The sequence below is a fragment of the Phlebotomus papatasi genome, chromosome 2, assembly GCF_024763615.1.
Source record: "Phlebotomus papatasi isolate M1 chromosome 2, Ppap_2.1, whole genome shotgun sequence".
In the NCBI taxonomy this organism is placed as follows: Eukaryota; Metazoa; Arthropoda; class Insecta; order Diptera; family Psychodidae; genus Phlebotomus; species Phlebotomus papatasi.
The window spans coordinates 56,447,156-56,468,738 of record NC_077223.1 but is presented as its reverse complement, the minus strand read 5'-3'; the positions used below and the strand labels follow the sequence as shown (position 1 = coordinate 56,468,738).

The 21,583-nt window shown below is 34.5% G+C and overlaps 1 protein-coding gene across 1 annotated transcript in view; it reads left to right on the top strand.

Moving 5' to 3' along the window:
• Positions 1-18,361: 18,361 nt before the first annotated feature.
• The window catches only part of LOC129801823 (uncharacterized), a 61,544-nt gene continuing 58,322 nt past the window's right edge, over positions 18,362-21,583 (top strand). Inside the window, exon 1 of the mRNA XM_055847176.1 lies at positions 18,362-20,963. Coding sequence (XP_055703151.1) covers positions 20,444-20,963 — 520 coding nt within the window. The 5' untranslated portion in view covers positions 18,362-20,443. The remainder of the gene's footprint in view (positions 20,964-21,583) is intronic.

Below are 21,583 nucleotides of genomic sequence, written 5' to 3'. Positions count from 1 at the left end.
ATGTGTACACCACTTCCAGGCACTTCCACGTTTTGTATGGAAGAGGCCTTCGCACTTCCAAAACTACGCAACACTCTCAAAAATGTGGCAATACTTCCAGCACTCCCTGCACTTCATGCACTTCTCATACTTAGAAATCAGTAATTTATTAGGTGAGATTCTTAACAATCTCACCTACTATAATCCTAACAAAATTTCATGTCGTCCGATCGACCTCAAACTTGGCCAAAATGTGTTTCGCCACTTCCTGATCACGAATATATATGTGGCTATTTTACGTTCCCGGCCGGCCGGCTGGCCGGCCGGCCGGCCGCTCTTTGGAGCTTAATAGCTCCTAAACTAAAAAAGATATCGACTTGCGGTTTTCGGCAAAGGTTATATATCGGGTGAAAATTGCAACTTGGTGCATAGACCCCCCACTCCCCACCCCTCCTTCCGCCATTTTGAAGACCCCCCTTTTTTTGTTTTCTCAATAGCTCAGCCCCTATGGCATCGAGCGGGCTCAAATTTTAGTATGTTATAGCTGGGCCTTAGGGCTTTCCATCAATACCAAACTTAAGGTCCCCCGACCCCCCTGACCCGAGCTATAAGGGTCCAAAAAAATTTCTTAAAATGGCCATAACTCCGGTTATAATTGTCAGAACTTAAAAAGTGAGGGCTTTTTGGAAAGCTCTCGTGAAATGCCACTTCTCCTTCTAACATCGCAAGTTCATAAAACCACCGCTAGGGGCGCTATTATTAAAAAGAAAATTTTTAAATCTTATAAGTTAAATAACTCAAAAATTCCATTGTGCATCGGGCTGAAATTTTAGTATGTTGTAGCCGTTGATTATACCTATCAAACAAAAAAAACCTTAAGTCGATCCATAACCCCTGACCCGAGCTATAAGGGGTCAAAGTTCGAACATTGACCGGCCTCTATCTCCGGTTCTAACTAACATAGCAGTATAAATTTTACCTTTTTGGTTTCGTCTCGATGAGCACTTTCAGATGGAAGTTCAAAAAGTCACCACAGGTGGCGCTGTGATAGCGTCAAAATTCATCGAAATTCAAAGTCACTTTTCTCAAAAACGGCATTGTGCAAGTTAATGAAATTTTAGTATGTTGTAGTCCAGTCTAGGACGTTTCCAAAATGGTGCAAATGCGCGCTGTGGTTAAAACAGAACCGGAGATATGAGGGGTCAAAGTTCACAAAATTCAAAAAATCATATCTCCGGTTCTATTTGACCGATTTTGATGAATGAGGGCTTAAACGAAAGATCTCACCAAATGCTACAACTTTGTAGAATATTTGAACTTCGTGGGACCAACACCAGGGGCGCCACAGTCGAAAAACCAATTTCAATATCACATAACCTCAATTATCTCGACTGTCGCTGAACCGATTTTGATGATTACTTCAACATAATTGTAGAGGACATTTATCTCTACATTTCGTCCATACATCATTTTCCACTCAGACTACGCTATCACTCCGATTTTGCCGTTTAAGTGTGAAAAAATTGATTTTTCCCATAATAACGCTTTGAAATCACTCAGATGCCAATTTGACTGCCGCCTCTACTCCACCAAGACACTTAAAATAGGGTTTTAAATGGAAAGTCCCGCAAAATACAACAATTCTTTGATTTAGTTGAAGTTCAACAAATGAACACTTGGGGCACTCTGGATGAAAAAACGAGTTAAGAAACAAAAAACCTCGCTTATCTTGGCTTCTGAGTAATCGATGAGTTCAAGTTCTACGGCAAAATTATAGAGAACATTCTGGTCTACATTTCACCCATATATCACTTTTCTGTCAGTTCATCCAAATCCTTGACATTTTGGTTCAAATACAAAACTTGTATAATTTCACGAATTTGATTCAAGATAACTGAATGGCGTCTCCCTACTTCAGCACCAAATCGAATTTGCATGCACTCCGAGTTAGCTCACGTTAAGAATCTCACCTACATAAGCCGGTTAGGATTATCTGTCCCTTTAATCTGATGAACAATCTAATTAGGAAATCTTTTAAAAATCTCAAGAAATTAATTTTTACACATTTTTGTTTTTAAGTTTTCTTATATTTTGATTTTCTAGCTCCAGATGAAGGGGTCTATGAAGAGATATCAACATATTTTGAATTTTCCCAAGAGACTAATGAAGTTACTTTTGGAAAATAGAATCTGTGTCTGTATTGAAACTGTGCTGAAAAGTCTGGAAGAGTCTAAAAGTACGAGTGCAACAACATATTTAGCACTTCAGGTGTATATCTTCACTTTTTATTAAGTTTGATTCTCTCTCTGATTTCAAAAAAATCCTCTAAAATTAAAAGGAAGAGTTTTTGATGATTTACTAATCAATTTTTGTAACAAGCTTAGCTATCTTTTCTGGATCTTTTTCTCTATTGTTGTATTAGATCAATTTCTCATCACCTGTCGACAATCGATCCAGAAAAGGTTCTTCATCGTAACATAAGGGAGGTGTACCACGGATTGGAATGTTAAAAGACATGCTCAATATTTAGCTGAAAATATGAGACCCAAAATACTATTTGGTAGTTTTTCGTATGCCAGTTGATACATCGGTGATCCATTTAACTATTTCCGTGTATTTACACTTTTGTCATTTACGGAAATTCCTAATATATCCGTTAAAATTTAAATGCAAGGATTCAGTGTGTTCTACAGATCGGAACGGGGTGAGCAACGTCACTTTTACACTGTGTACTGTGTATTCATACGAGAAAACTTCTAAAATTGTTTAACCATATGAAATTCTCACAGGTAAATAGTTCTATCACAACAAAAATATCCAATAATGGCCGTGAAGATGACAGCTGAGCGCAATTTTCCACGAAAATATGTGTACCGATACAAAGATCAAATGGAATAAAACATACTTGTTCGCAAAAAATATTTTTTTTTAAAATAATTTTGCGAACAAGTAATAATTTATTTTCCATTGTTATTGTCGACATAAATAAAAAAAGGTGCATGCACTGATAGTGTTATTAGAATCACTGAGTATTAATTTTTTATATTAACACAGTTTTGTAAATCATTTTAATCAAACATAATTTCTCATATTCTCACAAATTCTCATGTGAAATTTTAAGAAAGTGATGATTGGCGTATTTCTGGCTAAAGGACTCTGATAAAGTGGTTTAATAAATGAGGCAAATAATGACAATTTTCTTAGAAACTGAAAGAAAAAATTGGTTCTGTAGATTAAATGTGGAGCTCAGAATGAAAAATGAACATATCCTATGCTTTAACCATAGCATAGGATAGCATAGCGCCCAACAACTCCGGCAGGGAACATGGAAGTAGCATTCACCACACTACAGGAAGGCGCTCCTGGCTGAGCGGACAACAATGGACTTAGCAGATTCTTCCAACACGGGATATGACATTGTAAAAATGATTACTTTATAATAAATATCTCGATACGACTAATAATAATACCAAAGCATATGTTCATTTTTCATTCTGAGCTCCACAAATATGAACCAACATTATGCATTTAGTTAAAAATCATTGCTAAAATGCAGCGCATAATTTTCCAAAAAATGCATTTTATTTCGGGATTCCAATACGTGGGATAGCCTCTCGATTCGAGGAACACTGACGTTCGCTGGTACCTTATTAGGAGAAAAAATGGCCACATTTATAAAGTTCCCCTTATTCCTTGAAGTTAAAGAATGTGGCACCCACGTAACGAGCATTTAAACACATCCAAATTTTTCTAAATAGCGTAATATTATTAGACCTTTCCAAAGTTAGTCTAATATAAAATATTACAAACGCATCTCTTCATTCTTCATTTGGTAAAAGTCCTTAAAAGCACAAATCGACTTTTTTGAATAATACTTTTGGCATGATCTAAGACACTATTCTAGCGATGTAAGACACAAAAATCTTTCCAGTATATGTAAAAAGGGGTCCCGGTCAAAATCCCGAAAGCCAAAATCCCGAAAGTCAAATTCCCGAATGGGCCAAAAACCAAGATAAACAAAGAAAAATAGTGAAAGTAACCTATGGGATACCCCTTAACGACATTCGCGAAAAAGTCCCACGAATTTATATAATCATCCTTATACATTTACGATAAATTAGAGAAAAAAATATATCAATTTTTGAAATTTGAAATTTCTGAAACTGAGTATTTCCTCGGAAAAATTTCAACACAATTAAGCTATAATTAATATGAGTGTATTTGCTCAATTTATAATCGAATTTAAAAATTTTAATAAACCTTTTCACTTTGCTGCCCGAATTAAAAATCTTAACTAAATGTAACGTAGTCTGAAAAGATGGCAAAGCGTCCCAGCTTTGCGAAATGCTCGAACTCACGAGAAAGTCCTCTTCGTTAGCATATTTTTTGTACGCACATAGGGTTACTGAAGATTTAATCGTGTTTATAGACAATGAGAAAGCCATTAAGAAATTATTTAACCCATTCCTTACCATGGTATTATACATCATTCGCAAACTGAGTGATTTTAGATGATTTATTCTTGGGTAATTGTTATCTGAATAGCTGTAGGGAATGAATTTTTAGTTACTTTAGTCCTTCAATTAATTGGAAATACATTTTGTTGTTCTTTTCTCGCTTTGTGGAAAGTCATGCAAAATTTTTGCACAAAATGGCGGATGAAAAATTTGGCATCCCGTCGAATTTGTTCAAATTGGCCTTCAGTCTCTTTCCTAATTTGAATTCCGGTTGCCAATTTGTGTTCTTGGATAGTTACTCTATCTAAATCAATGGAGTTTCCCAGCGAGCACAGTTAGCAGAATAAAATAGGATTTTCAGCATTTTTTTGCTGAATCGGTCTGCTGGCTAATCAGCAGCTCTCGAACAGAAAGTGCTAAGCAAATACATGAAAATGGCACTGTTTAGCGCTCGCAGTGGATGATGGCAGAACTAAACACTGCCGGTAGATGGCGCCGGGAAGCATTTAGCAGAAAATTTTCTCTTTCATTTTTTTTCTTTTTCTCTCAAAATGTCAAAATGGACTTGGAATTTCCCCTGAAATTATTTATCAACTTGGGGGATATTATAATCACGATTTTGATTACTTATAATATTATAGGAATTATGCTGCGGTATGCTGTCTATAGAGAATGGTCTAATAGGTGTATTAAACATACTCCCGACCAAAAATGTTGCATTTTTTAGTGAATTGCGTCATTATTTTCCCGAGAAAAAAAATATTTTTTTCTGAGGAAATATTCAGTCGGGGGTTATATGTTTTTTCTTTTGCAAAAAGCATATTTTCTTCAATTTTCGCAATTAAATATTGGCATCTTTCTGGAACAGCCATTGATGTATTATGCTCACAGTCGGTCACAACTATTGTAATTGATCTTGAAACAGGATTTTTCTACTTTTTTAACTTTTTTATGGTAAATAAAGTTGCAGATGCATTTAAAAAATCTTTTTGAAAGTTGTGACTCCCCCACTTAACTCTTTCGCCTCTTTTGGGACTCTGAGTACTCAAAGCAGCATATGAATACTCTGTGGAAAACAATGTTTTTTTTTTTTTTTTAATTATTCAGAACTGATAAAAATCCGATTCTTGTGAATGATTACAAACTATAAGGATGTCTAAATGTAAAATATTTTTTGTAGGACCTCAATTAATTTCTGAGCCAAGATATTTTTGACTTAAAAAAAAAGTGAAATTGGCTTGCAGCATATGCTGCGGTCCGGAAAGAGTTAACTCTTTCCGGACCGTAGCATATGCTGCAAACCAATATCACAATTTTTTAATCAAAAATATCTAAACTCAGGAATTAATTGAGATCCTACAAAAAATATCTTACATTTGGACATCCTTATATTTTGTAATCATTCACAAGAATCAGATTTTTATCAATTCTGAATAATTAAAAAACATTGTTTTTCATAGAACATTCATATGCTGCTTTGGGTACTCAGACTCCCAAAAGAGGCGAAAGAGTTAATGAGTTCAATGATGTCTTTAAAAATACTACAAAAAAAATTTCTATGCATACTACAAAATAAAATATAATTGTTTTATCACAATTTAAGTTGAAAAATTTACATAAAAGCATTTTTGTTTGCTGCAGCAAATGCGGAAAATATATATTTTTTATGTTACAAAATGTTTTATATTTTACAAGTGAAATAAATGTATGATCCGTGCACGATGCATATGCATAATGTATATGCTGCATTTTTCTATTTCTAAATTTTCGATTATAAATTTTCTGAAGAGCATTTTTGCGCAAAAAACCACTTTTATTATCGTGGTAAAATAACAAACCAACAATTATCGTTTTTTAATACTGTACGTATTCTTTTTTAAATGAAAAATTTATTCAATTTGATGATTCATTTTTTAAATTAAAATGATATGCATTTATATTTTTTAGAAGAGAGTTTTTAAATAACTTTAAAGTCAGGAAAATATGCTAATTTGTTGGAAATAATTTCAAATAATTTTGAGTAGACTGTGTATACCATTAAATAAAAATGATAGAGGCTCTAAATTCTATATGTTCTTGATCTTCTTAGTATGTCCATGAGGTTCCGAAGTTTATTCAATATTTCTCGAATTTAGAATTCATTAAATATCAAAATATCTTGAGAATTTCCAAGAATTTCTTGGGTTATTAATTTTCTAAAATCACAGCGGACAAGAAGTCTTGGCAATGCAATTTTAATTTAGGTGTATTATATTTTTTTATAAATGAATTCACAATATTTTTTGATAAAATTAGACAAAAAAATTAAATTTATTGGTCGGAAAAGGTTTAAGAATACATATTATTCAAAATATATTATAAATATGATTTTTTAAAATTTTTGTGAATTTTAAATTTTTTGCTTTATTTTTAATGTCAAATGTGGTTATTGTAAGAATCATAAAATTGTAATAATGGAAAGGGTTAACCTTAGCTTCTACTCAATTCCGGCAAAATTCAGCAAAGACAAAAACCAAGTGCATTAAAGTCTCTCACTCGATTATTGGGGAAAAAGAATAACTGCGACTAATCACCGCTGCGATCGCTAGTGTAACTTCGAGGTCAGTAGAGCTCAGCTGAAAAAATATATGTTTTCAGCTGATTTGAAAAAGCTTAGCATTTGGTGCTCGCTGGGTTGCAAAGAATTAATGTAAAGAATTTAAATTCAGTGACCGTTAAGACGTGTCTTTGACAGTGGCTCCCCGCACCCCCATAATAGATAAAAATTCTTTCTTTTTTAAAAAAAGTGCGAAAAACAATTTTTATCATTAATTTTTAAAACAGAGCTATTACCGTTACTTTCCCAGTCCATCACCGATTATGACCGATGCAGTCGGATTCAGAATTTCAATACCTTTCCAAAAAATCCAAATTTAACCAATTCGGTTGAAAAATGAGACTTCCAAAGAAGTTGACCTTTGACCTTCAATAATTCAAAATGGCGTATTTTCCGGTCATAGGTATGTTTGGGCGAAATGTTCACCTGAACTAGCTCTAAAACATATCCGAAAATCATTGAAAAAGCTTGGGCCAATTTTTTGCAAAATTGGAAAAAACTTTGTTTTTCGGGAATGTTAATAATATGGGATGTAAAATTATTCAAAAATCGGTACTTAACCGGTTCATTACCGATTATGACCGATGCAGTCGGATTCAAAATTTCAATATCTTTCCAAAAAATCCAAATTTAAGCAAATCGGTTGAAAAACGGATCCTCCAAAGTGATTGAACTTTGACCTTCAATAATTCAAAATGGCGAATTTTCCGGTCATAGGTATGTTTGGGCAAAATGTTCACCTGGACTAGCTCTAAAACATGTCCGAAAACCATTGAAAAAGCTTGGGCCAATTTTTTGCAAAATTGGAAAAACTTTGTTTTTCGGGAATTTTAATAATATGGGATGTAAAATTATTCAAAAATCGGTACTTAACCCTTACTGCTTTGCTTCCAAAAATTTAAAATTAATCAATTAATATTAAAAAATTCAATAGTAATTAAGAAATATAGGAATTATAGTGCAGTCATAAAGAAAAAAATAACATAACACTCCTTGGAAATTACAAGGGGCCAACTCACTTTTTGGCGATTTTGAGGTTTTAATGCACTCAGACAGAGAATTTAATAAAATTTCAGATGATATGAGTCAATAAAATTCGTTATTAGAAAAGTTTTTCAAAATTTTACTCTTTATGATTGCTTGCGCGGTTTTGTTTGAAGTCAAGGGGCACAAAATAGATTTATCGTTCAATTTTTTGTGAAACAAGGGACTAACTCAAGCAAGTTGATCCCGTGTCATTCTAATTTCCTGAAAATTTGCGCATCATTTAGAATGACAAAGAGCTAACTCATTAAAATACATATTTTGAAAGGTAAAAATATGTATGTTTCGATGTTAATACAAATAGAAAAGAATGAAATTGTTTTTATTAACATACTTAATTGAGATAATTATTTATACAAAGTTGAATCTTTCATGCTGTCTCCTGAAAAATGGCTCAGATTGAGTTGGCCCCTTGTAATTTCCAAGGAGCGATAAGAAAAACTGAATAAATACATATAATTCTATGAGCTATTATACAAAAGTGGAAATAAGTATAATTCCACCGCATTATCTTTAAAGAAACTCAACAAAAAAAGAAATCTCGAAAAAAAATTCAAACATAGACCATAACATCCTTTCATCAGCACAAAAAATCGACATTTTGATTTTTTTTCTAAGCATTTTTAGAATTATAATAGCATTTTGTTTTTTAGGCTGGAAATAAGTATAATTCCACTCAATAAATTTAGTGATAGAATATTTATTATTGACGAATTTATCTTTCAATAATTTTATTTTGATGAAATATCGTGGGAAAAATATTTGACAAACAAAAGTAAAGGAAAAATTAAAGTCTTGATGGCGATGGATCTTAAGAACTAAGAAAAAATAGTTGTATCAGATAATTATCAAATTTGTGGGAGCAAGGAAGGAACTTTGACGAGTATTTAGGGCTTTCATAAGAACTAAATCGGTGCTCCTGGATAGTCCCCGGGGATTGACTGATCCTTTCATCACGAGGGTTAAATTGGGTGTCGAAAGAACACGCGAATACCTCAACCACAAAGCAAGTAAAAACTTGCGGATTTTTTTGAGGTAATGACTACACTCAACACAAAAAGGTTCTTTTCAGATCCGGCACTTTTAGTATAATTTCAATGAACATTGAGGGCGTGTCGACGAGCAAAGAAGATCTTCTTTGTGATGTTTGTGTAAAATATAAATGTGATGTCCTTTGTGTTCAGGAGACCCATAAGGGGCCCCATGCAACAACGACCAAGGATTGGTGATTGAGACGGTCCATGAGAAGTATGGTAGCGCCATTTTTATAAAATCGGACATTGACGTCAAATCGGTTGCACTCACTGATTCCTTCTCGGTAACATCCGTTTAAAAGCCCTTGGGAGAGGACTTTCAGTTCTTGGAGCCGAGTAACTTCGCGACATCTTCTGTCCGCTCGGAGACTTTAACTGTCAGAATATTTTCTGGGGCTACGGTACAACAACCGCGGATGATGAAGCTCTGGAGAAGCTGTTTGAGGGCAAGGGCTTATCGTTCACGATATTAAATTACCAGCATCTTTTTACACCGCAAGATGGCGACAGGGCTACAATCTCGATGTTATAAACATTTTTTGAGGTGATTTTTAGTTTTCATGCGACGATGACCCACTATCATTTACGAATACGATTTTGAGACAAAATCATCAGGACATAACCAGACTAAAACAGCAAGCGTAGTTTTACAATCAAATTTCGGCGCAAAAGTAGTTTTTTCCACACCGAGAAAAATTTGGATGGTATTTTCTACAAATCGTGTCTTTAAATTCTACTGCCTCAAAAGATAGTAGAAAATACCATCCTCCATAAATACTTTCCTTTAGAATCTACCATCTTGACATTTTAAAATTTACTATCCTATGGATAGTAAATTCTAACAGCCGGATGGTAAAATCTACTATCCTCCTTTAGATTTTACATTGACCTCTCTTAGATTCTAATATCCGGGAAGTAAATTTTACTGGCCGCATATTTGATGTTAAAATTTAACTGGAAGACAGTAAATTTTAACGGAGGATAGTAATTTGGATTGAAATTACTATCCAAGCCAATAAAATTTGCCATCCTGCTGTTAGAATGTCATTTTGGAATATCGTGGGTGCCGATGCAACGGTTCCCGATATGCTTTGAATACATTATAGGAGTTCGTGGCGCAGCTGGAAGATGCTGGACTGTCATCACAAAGGTCGCGTGTTCAAATCTCGGCATAGTCATCAATGTTGGAAAAAGATTTTCACGCACCAAAATGGCTTGAAATACAGAGAATGTCATCCAGGAAGGGCCCCAAGCCCTTAAAAAAATGGCCAAAAATCAATGAAAATAAGGAAAAATAAATTTTTCCGACATTTTTCATTCTAATATCCGGCTAGTAAAATTTACTATCCTGCCAGTAAAATTTACCATCCGGATAGTAAAATCTAATATCCGGGGATATTAGAATTTACCATCCGGCTATTAGAATTTACTATCCATGCAATAGATTTTACAATTTTTGACAGTCCAATTTAATATCGCGTTTGCTGGGTGACTTTTTTACTATCCGGCCATTAGAATTTTGTATGGAGGATGGTAAATTTTACCATCCACATTTTTCTCGGTGCACTGAAAAGCAACACTGTTAGAGGCAAAAAGTTCTTTTGGCCTCTAACAACAGAAGACTTTCGACCCTTTTGGAGTACCTTAGGAGACATGTATGGCGGAGATATTGACAAATTTGACAATTACCTGATAGGACCTAATCATTTTTTTTAGTTCTTAAAACCCATCGCCATCAAGACTTTGATTTTTCCTTTATTTTTGTTCGTCCAACATTTTTCCCACGATATTTCAGCAAAAAATAATAGAATTTTATAAAATGGATGTTATTTTATTAATTATAGTTAAAAATAAATTTATTACAACTTATTAACCTTAAATTCATCAAAAATAAGTATGCTATCGCTAAATTTATTGAGTGGAAAAAATAAAATTCTATTATAATTCTAAAAATGTTTAGAATAAAAAATCAGAATGTCAATTTTTATGTTGGTACACTACTGAGAAAAAAAAGAGGGTGCGATTAACTTTTTTTCCTCATAACTTTAACACTTTTTACGTGTAAAAATATATCAACACTTTTTAATGTTAATTTCACACCTTTTCAAGGGTAAAATTAACATGAAAAAGAGTAAATTTAACCCCCAATAACCTAAAAAGGGTAATATTTACACCGATTTCGGATCAATACTGCAGGGTAAAATTAAGATTTCCGGAATGTTGTTTTAGCTTTTTCGGATTTCTCTCAGTGTATGAAAGGACGTTATGATCTGCGTTTGATTTTTTTGAGGCTTCTTTTTTTGTTGAGAATGGGGTGGAATTATACTTATTACCACCACTGTAGTATTGAAAGCTCGAAATTTCTTTCGTCATGTTCAAACCTTTTCTTATATGAAGGAATTCACCAGGGAAAATCAATATCGTGCGATAATTTTGTGTATCCAAATAAAATAAATAAATAAATTAAAAAATGCAGAGAGAAAAATACGATAGCGAAATGAGAGAAAATTGTTGTTGTTTTTTTTTTTTTTTTTTTGAAAGGGAGATTTTCAACTTTTACCTTAATAGGATGTATACGGTGTGAGAAGTATGGGTGGAACAGGTAGAATTCCCAAATGTAAACATATTCATCTCACTTCCTGCCTCATGAAATATTTATTGTAAATATTCCAGTGCTTGTTGTTCACTCACGTTTTTTATACTCTTTGTATTCGTCTCTTTCTCTAGACTTAAAAAGAGCTTTTTGGTGATTCTTTTTGTCATTCTTTTGACTTCTTCTAGCTCGCGTCATTGTCTGTATACTTCGTGCTCACACCACTATGGGTAAATTGGATGAAGGTTGAAACATCCTCGGAAGGGATTAAAATATACCTAAAATAACTACATAATGCATGTATCAGGCTTTTACCATTGCATTGTATTAAATATTATGACAATATTGAGTAGAAGGGGGAAATATTTTGGACTTCCGCTATCTCCTAAAGTCTATCTCTCCAATAAATCCCTAGGAGTGGGTTCCAGAAGATTCTCCCACGTGTTCTGCTCACGAAATCTAGAAACAACGCCAAGTAATGATATTGCATATATTAAATACGGCTTGTCCTTCACCTCAGACTAGCCCAAGGCTTCATCATACTGGGCCAAATATCAAAATTCACACAAGACAGCCTTTCCCCTACCTCTTCTTGTCATAATTCATCCACATCATGAGTCATCTTCCACCAGTAAGAGAAGATCCGGAGAGCTTTTGCCCATCATCCATGGAAATGTTCACTGGTGAAATAGCCAAAAAGTGAAACAGATATATGTAGCATTAAGAAGGATATGTGTAATAAATTTGTAGGAAAACGCACATCAATGAAAATTTGTGGACGTTTCAGAGCATGGGTGTAATGTGTATATATAAAATGTGGAAATGGTAATAATGACAAATATAACGCCAAAATATCAGTTGTGGATTTTCAATTGACAAAAATACCACCCCTTTGCTCAATGCGACTGACTGGCTGCTGCTGGCTGGATGGAATATAAATTTTACCATAGAGTCAATAGATGTCGGCTGCTTGTTCACCGCTTACGTCATGATAATGCGTGGGTGTCTGGCGCACCCACAGGGATAAACCGCAGGGCCGTACTTGAAATTGTGGTGTTAGAATATTTAGGGAGCTGCTAAGAAATGGGCTGTGTATGTTTGCTTTAAATAAAAGTCTAATCAATTTACGTTATAAGGGAAACTGGGGCACCACCAAACACGGGGTACCACCAAACACACTCTTAGAAAAGTTTAGACGTAATTACTAATGAAAATTAGTTGTTCGGGAGATTATTATCAAATCTATTTAAAATGGTTCTTATATTTTTAAAACATTATACTCATAATAAATTTATTAGTAGTGAGAATATAAGACAATATTTACGTGGATAAGTTGCGGCAATTATTTCATAATGCTTTCATACAAGTATATTTCCTTGTGTTAATTAAATGAAATCATTATCCCAACTAATATTGGTCACTAATTCCTTTTAGTTCTCACAACCAATGTAAATACATGGGCCTATATTTTCATAAAGTTATGACTACTTTTCCAATAGTAAAGAGTGATTTTTATTTTAGTAATGCGTTGAAGCTCTTTCGAATTTTAAGCAACTAATAAGAAATATGCATCACAATGAATGCTATATAGTAACCACAACTAATATGATATAGTTATTATAGCCAATAAGATGGGTATCAACCCCATTTATTTAGTAATTGGAACTGATATGTTATAGTACCCATTACTATTTTGATTTAGTTGTGATAACTAAATGAAAAGGATACTTTAACTAACTGTGGTCAACTCTTTCATTTAGTTACCCAAACTAAATATATAGTTGGGTCTATATTTACTATATTTTATAGTTCTAATAACTGCATATGAGCTTGTACGAACTAATTTTTTCTAAGAGTGCAGTAATTTTCATTTCTAAACTACTTAGACTATCTCGACCATTCCTTCAGAGGACAAGCATCTCTATAGTGCCTATAAATTCCTATCGGTCTTGTCCTCTAATATCCAATATCCGATTAAAAATTCGCAGTGGTTGGTGGTACCCCGTGTTTGGTGGTACCCCGTGTTTGATGGTGCCCCAGTTTCCCCTATTTGTTTTTACAACCGATTTAAACTGATTCATAGATTTAACCGAAATAGGCTAAAAACAATTGACCAGATAAAAATTAAATATTGAGACATAATAGGTTGGATCCAGTTTAAACCATTCAGATTAATAATACAATTAAATACAGATTAAAATTAAATATTGAGACATAATAGGTTGGAACCAGTTTAAACCGTTCAGATTAATTAGGAATTTCAGGATTTTCCAACGAACTTGAACATGAGACCCTACTCGGTTGCAAACTATACTATCTATAGCAGAGGTGTGAAAAAACCGTTGAAACCGAAAAAACGTCAAAATAAGTTTGTTCGCGTAGCGTTTTGACCATTGACGGACAAGTTTCATTGGACGTTTGTGCGGTTTCAAACGGTTCTTGCACACCTCTGATTTATAGAGTCTTATAGCCGTCAAAAATTTTAGGTAAAGTACATGATGAAATTCCATTCGAGAATTCCATAACAATTAACCCTCTAGAAGCCGATTGTCCATTGTAAGCTTATGGTAGTTGAGATTCTTTACTTGTGATCTTGAAATGCGTGTAACTAGGGGTACTTGCAACTCGGAATGCTTGAAAATTCGACTGCGAGTAAAATTGTGTCAAAATTCAACTCACAATCGAATTTTCACGCATTCCGAATCGCAAACATCTCGTGTTGGATGCATTTCTAGGTCACCTGTAAAGAATCTCAGCTACCATAAACTTTCTGGGCTTATCACTAGCCATTTTATATTTTAAATAGTCTTGGTACGGAAAGCTAACCAGAGAAAAAAGTTCATTGAAATCGGTTAACAAACATTAAAGACAAAGTCCGGTCCTCAGTTGTCTCCTGATGATTGAAGAGTGTCTGGTGCTGTGTCTCCGAGATCTTTGTGTGGAAATTTGTAAAATTATAAAATCTTTGTCCACCTTGTAATTTTAATGTAAGAAAATTACGTTAGCGTCTCGAAAGCCCTGGAGAAGAGCGAGTTTTTTTTTTTGGGTTGAAGTCTGCGCACACAGCTTGTGTTGTCGCGTTCGGACAGAGCTCCTCCGAAAATTTCCACTGAAGCTGAACGGCAATTTCCTGCACGATTATACATCATACGCAAATTGAGCGATTTTAGATAATTTATTGTAAGAATTTTACAAACTTTTTGTTCAATGTTAATTGTATTTATGTACAAAGGATCGTCAATCAGACCAAGTGACACTCAAATCATGCTGTTTTTTCTCAGTGGAGGTAGGAAAAATTCGTGCGCTTCACGCAGAATCGAACTGGAGACCTTTCGTTAACTAGACGAGTGCTCTACCACATGCTTTGCTTGACTTGCTACATTAGATAATTTATTCCTGGGCAACTGATTTTCGAATTTCTGTTGGGAATAAATTTTTAGTTACATTAGTCCTTCAATTACTTAGGAAAAATAGCCCGACAGAATTGGAAATGCATCTAGTTGATTTTTTCTCGCTTCGCGGAAAGTCATGCAAAATCTTTGCTCAAAATGGCAGATACAAAATTCGACATCCCGTTGAATTCGTTAATATTCGCCTTCATTCTCTTTCCTGAATTGAATTCTGATTGCCAATGTGTTTTCTTGGATAGTTACTCTACCTAAATCAAAAGAGTTTGTAATAAATTACAGTAGAGTCCCGCTATAGGCCATCGCTCTATAGTCCACAATTTATCGATCGTTGATTTCAAAAGACTGATTTTAAGTTGGGTTATGTTTTTTTAGTACGCGACATGCAATGTTGTCTTAACTATTTTAATATTTTTGGCAAACTTTATTGAGTAGTTGTGATAATTGTGATCCATAATGAAGAGAGCGAGGACAAGTACCACAATCGCAAAGATAGTGGAAGCCGTCGAGCAATTTCAATACTAAAAGTCGTTGATAATTTTAAAAATGACATGGACTATAGTGCGACCCAAGTGTCAAATCTGGAACCAAATATGGACTATAGCGAGACTCTACTGTAATCTAAAGAATTTAAATTCAGTGACCGTTAAAATGTGTATTTGACAGCGGCTCCCCGCGCCCCCATAATATGTAGATAATTTTTTTTCATTTGAAAAATAAATTTATTAATCTGTAAGAAACTAGTTCCAAAATATAAAAATTCTATCTCAAGTATTTCTAGTACATTGACTGAATGGGTTAAACTAGTTCTTGAACAAGAAATTAAAAAAAAAGAACTAGTAATTTTTTATAAGCAAAAGAGAAGCTTTTCTTATGCAGTTATTTAATAGATTATCAATTCTGCTATTTCAGGACAAAATTGTCCTTCCAGTGACCGTGGGTGAGGTGGTTTAATCCAAAATTAAAACACTCAAGGTTCCAGAGCTTTCGACACTATATGGGATACTGGGCCAAAAAGTCACAAAACGGATATTTTATTTTTTTACAAGCTACTCGAGCGCTTCAAAAATTTCTAATTAGCGCAGTTTTATAGGAAATTTACCGCTCTACAACTCTGTGAAAGTAATTTTCATCTATTTTGTAAGGAAATATGTTTGTCGAGCTGATTTCTAAAAGGTAATTTTGTTACCATTCTCAAAAATGCTGGGGCAAATAGTACCAGACATTGGGTATTATCATATTTTGATTCGCTTCATTACGGGCTTCCGTAAATTTGAAAAAATACCTAGAGGACATATTTTCATAGAAAATTTATTCATCTACACCTTTTTAAAACACCGTTTTCTCTGCGAGAAAGTGAGAAAACGGGAAAGCGCTTTTTAAGTTATTTTAGAAAAAAAACCAAAAGAAAGCAAATCGTTTAACCAATGCAAACAACAAGCGACAAGACATGGTAATGACGTTTCTTTTCGCCGTGAGACATCAGAAATTGCTTCGTTTTTTGTTACTTTTTGCTCTAAACCTTTTGTTACTTTTTACCCCAAGTGGCCATTTTTAATAAAAGGATTTCTGGAGAAAAAACTTTTGTGAAATTCTAAAATAGATAACGGATTCGTATACAAAAAATCCAAATTATTTAGAAAATATTCACCAGTGCATCAATTTTGGAAAATAAGTAGGTAATAATTGTTATCTTCTGCAAGGAAAATATTTCAAAAATATGACTAAAAATTTCGATATTTTTTATTTTCTAAATTCCTTGTTCGAATTCTAAGAATCTTATGACATTGAAGAAGGTCTATATATATATATATATATCCAGGGGGGTGACATTAGCTCTGAAAAATGCGACCGGTTTTAGTGTAATTTTTTCCCTGTTTTCGTACACATTTCACGAGATATCTCCAAAACTACGTAGATTGCCAATTTAGGGTTTTCGGTTGCCTCTTCGTTATTAAATTGACTTTTATTTTGTATCAGTATTTTTTGCTAATTCATTCTACAATGACAGAAAACAGCTAATAAACTCAAAAGTTTTTTCGGCTCGCTAGAAACATATGGGAAACATAGGAAATGTCATGCCCCTGTATATATCTATAGAAAAAAAATTGAGCCACTATCTTTTTTATCTTGGAAGATATTGAATTTTGAATTTTTCGATTTGTGACTTTTTGCCCCAGTCTCCCCTATCGTGTCTTCTTCAGTGGTTCTTGGTTAGTCTATTATCTTGGATATTGCCACTATTTTTGTCTAAATTTACACTCATCAGATTGGAAACAACAGTTGAGAGCTATTAATAAATAACAAAAATTACTACTAACAATTTTTCTTTCTCTTTTTATCTGCAAAACCACTTCGAGTACCAAGCCGTTTTGCAGAGAAAAAAAGACAGAAAAATTGTTAGTGATAATTTTTGTGATTTTTTCATTAATAGCTCCCAACTGTTGTTTCCAATCTGATGAGTGTAAATTTAGACAAAAATAGTGACAATATCCAAGATAATAGACTAACCAAGAACCACTGAAGAAGACACGATACAGTGTCGAAAGCTCTGGAACCTTGAGTGTTTTAATTTTGGATTAAACCACACTCACCGACGCTCACCGGAACGACAATTTTGTCCTGAAATAGCAGAATTGAAGTCTCACCGTCGGTTTCACCTATCAGAAATTAATAGATATCTGGCGTTTCAAATGAATTGTACATTAATTAGTATTTATCAGTCATATTTCAGTAACTTACGCCCATCTCTTTAATTAAACTTGTGCAAATGTGGAAAAATTGGCTATCCTGGTGGGAAATTCTGTAACAAAATGACAACGCCATATGACAAACTCTGGTATTAACATTTGGTTGCAGGATAATTTTGAAGGTCGGTGAGCATCGAATGGCCATTCTAAAAAGCTCTACGAAGATCTTGGAGATTGATATGAATCGAATTTTCCAATAGGTTTCTAAAAGTTACCCAATAAAAATTAAATTTATCATATGACATAGTCATACTGCTACAGAATTCGGCTTCTGATATTTGATATGTAAACTTTTAAACAGTTTAAAAGTTTATTGAAGTCGAGGTTAAATTGCTTCAGGGTACCTTATAGTACGTTACCATGCCATTGGCATATCAAATACTCGAGGGGTAGTTTGTGAGAAATTGTGCCTGAGTTCGTCTTTCTAGATGGTGTTTCCGCCCCATACATAAACGACGCAAGCGCTACACTTCCGAGTTGAGAGTCGGGATACTATTATACAGTGTACGGTTTGAGCTCGAGTGCATCAGTCGTCAGAATTGAACGCCACGAGAGGGAGTGTATAGTTGTAAGTGGAAGTGCCACATCATGGCCACACGGCCTGACAGGGTGGTCACATATACCCCCCAATGTGTCTCTCCCATGGCAATCACAAGGGTATTATGTAATTCAAGAAAATCCTGTGAACAAATATATGTGCATCCGTTGATAGACATTACAGTGCTATCTCATGGATCACACGGTAATCAATTGAGTTGTGGGACACACCAAACGAACTATTGACTAAAGACTGTATGTTATTTCTGAGATCCGGTGTCGCGTACCTTACTAGCTCCCTCGCTCACTCGGTCACTTAAAAACAATCCGTCTCTAAACAAGTGTACAGTTGTTGAAAGTGCTGACCCTCTAATGTGAACAGGATTCAGAAAGACGCGCTCATTCTTTTAGTGTAAGAAAAAAAATCAGAAAAGAAATAAATTGGAACAAACATATTAAAAAGAGCGCATCGCAAAAGGGGATGGAGGAAAAATCTGGCTGAAAGGTGAATAAATGTCTTGGCTAGAAAGCAAAACGTATTAAACTGCAAGAAAAAAAAATTACTCCACCATTCCCCATAAAGAAGTAAGAGAAAAGTAATGCTTATAAGTCAATAACGACTAAAAAGTAAATTAAAGGTTCATAAGTTCAGCGAAAAGTGAACCAAGTACCGTCGTTACGTCAATTGAATGTACGGATACTGTTAAAAAAAAATAGAATCGTACACAACAACTAAGGCTTGTAAATGCTACTTCCGCAATTTGCAATATACTTTTCGGTGGTAATTGGTGCGGAGTCTTCATCTAGAGTAATACATTCATCGTCTTTCTGACTCCGATAGGACTCAAGTGGGGTAACCACTTACACCGCTCATTTTCTACGTAACCTTGATTGGTTTGTAAGCACCCATGGAAAGCGTTATGTTGGTTTGAATTTGACAAGAAGATAATCCTCAATTTTTCACACTTGGTGAAACCTGAGTCTAAAGACTGAATCCAACAGAAACACCTCTGCCCTCAAGCACACCTCAAGTCTGTAGACTAGGCAACTAAACTAGATTCGGGAAACAACTGCAGAATTATTTAAACTCAAGACACAGAAACTCTTTGAGAAAACCGGAGGAACCAACAGTGCTATAAATCAAAATTACAGTTTGGAAGGAAAGAAAGACATTTTGAACTTGGACAAAGCCACAAAAAGCTTCACAGGAAGTGAAATTATTTCCTTACTTTTTTTTCCTTTTTCTCACAAAGCCGCTTTCTTCTGAAATAACATACTGTGAGTTGTTTCGTCATCTTCCATTAAACTTGAATTGGGTTCTTTTTTCTTTTTCATTTTATTTTTTGTTTCGTGAAACTGTGCATTGAATATTTTCACATATTGTACCCGTCCTTAAACATAAATAAGGAGAAAAAGAGTAGAAGTGCAAAAGATTATGCCAAAACACAAGTAGTAGTAATATTTAGAATTGAGACAGTGAGATACTATAAAAAAAACTCCATATACAAAGCATCAGGATCAAAAGTGAAGGACAGAAGCAGTGACTAATAAGTGAAAGAAAATAACTCCAGAAATAGGAGACTAAGTGTAGCTATTTCTATTATTTTTTGGATGTCTTGTAGTGAACTGTGCAAGGCACCATGCTGTAGTTGCTCGTAGGCTTAAGACAACAGTTCACATAGCTTGATTATATACAGGAGGTATTCATATATATTGATAAACAATTAATGGCCACATTGCATAAATTTGTGTTTGTTTGCATATCGTTTTAATTGAATAATTATTAGATTATCCCTTGTATCAATTATAAAAAAAAAGACATTTCGATGACTACATAGAATAATAGTCAAAGAAAGAAACATAGGCTGATCCAATCCAATACAGCACTTGTGAATAGTGTTTTATGGTTCCTAAATATAAGATACTTGATAATCATATAATTCTCCAACTGATACAACCTACTTGGATAACCATAAATTGACCCTACTCTTGTGAGAATTCTCATAGACAGAACCAGTCCGATATTTCGAGTTCCCAGTGTTAATCATGTTGCGCGAAACTCTGCAAACGTTAACCTGTTTGAGTGTCCTTAGTGGCACATATTCCCTCCATATGGCGAGAGACTCCTACCGTCGTGATGATCATGTGAGTGACGTGGGATTGCATACAGTTAAGCAAGTGGATTCTCATGATCACCACGACAATAGCCTACCAATTGATCATCGCCTGATACATCCCCTGAGTGGCTTCCTGCCAGACATTGACACAGGGCGGAGTAGTGAGGAAGACACATATTCAAATCTTAACCCAAACTACTCCGAGGATGTTCCACCAAAAGCCTTGCAGGAGTTATTCAACACAGACACTCTCAGGCAGAAGGACATACAGATGCATAATAAACGTACACCGAGCGGAAGTGGCGCGGTGCAGGGCAATGGGGGTGGTTCAACTGGCACAAGTTCCACATCCGGCATCCCAAATCTACCGCCCGTACCGCATAGCATTGCAAATCAACTCATGTTGCGGAGTGTACGCGGACAGAGGCAATACGATGTGCCACAAATAGGTGAGTCCGACATAGAGCAATCACTGTCCCATTGATTTTATTAATTTCACACCATATATCCGACTATTTACACCTCCTACCACATCGTTATGTAATTTTACTAAAGGGAAAGTCTCTTGCTTTGAACACACAACGAGGTAATACAGCATAATGGTAGGGGACAGTTGTACACATGCATTATCATATATTCACAGCGAACAGACTAGGCTTTTCTACATATGATCATTGCTTTTTTACGCGTTCATTGCTTTTTTACACGTGGAAAAAATGATCAAAAACCAAACCAATTTTTGCACCAATTTGATGTTTTTTTTTTCCATTCTCTGATACAATATTCTTTTAAAAAGAAAAAGAATCAAGAGCAAAAAGCAATTGACCGGTCAATTACTCTTTGCACTTTTCTCAAGGTACTTATAAACGGACAATTTTACTAATACATCATTTTCTTTTTAAAGAATATTGTCTCATAAGGCGTAAAAAATATCAAATTGATGCAAAAATTGGTTTGGTGCCGCAATTTTTTGATTATTTTTTCAACGTGTGAAAAAGCAATGAAGGCGTGAAAAAGCAATGACCGTGTAGAAAAGCTCAGTCTGTTCAGTGTGATTATCGCTTATTCA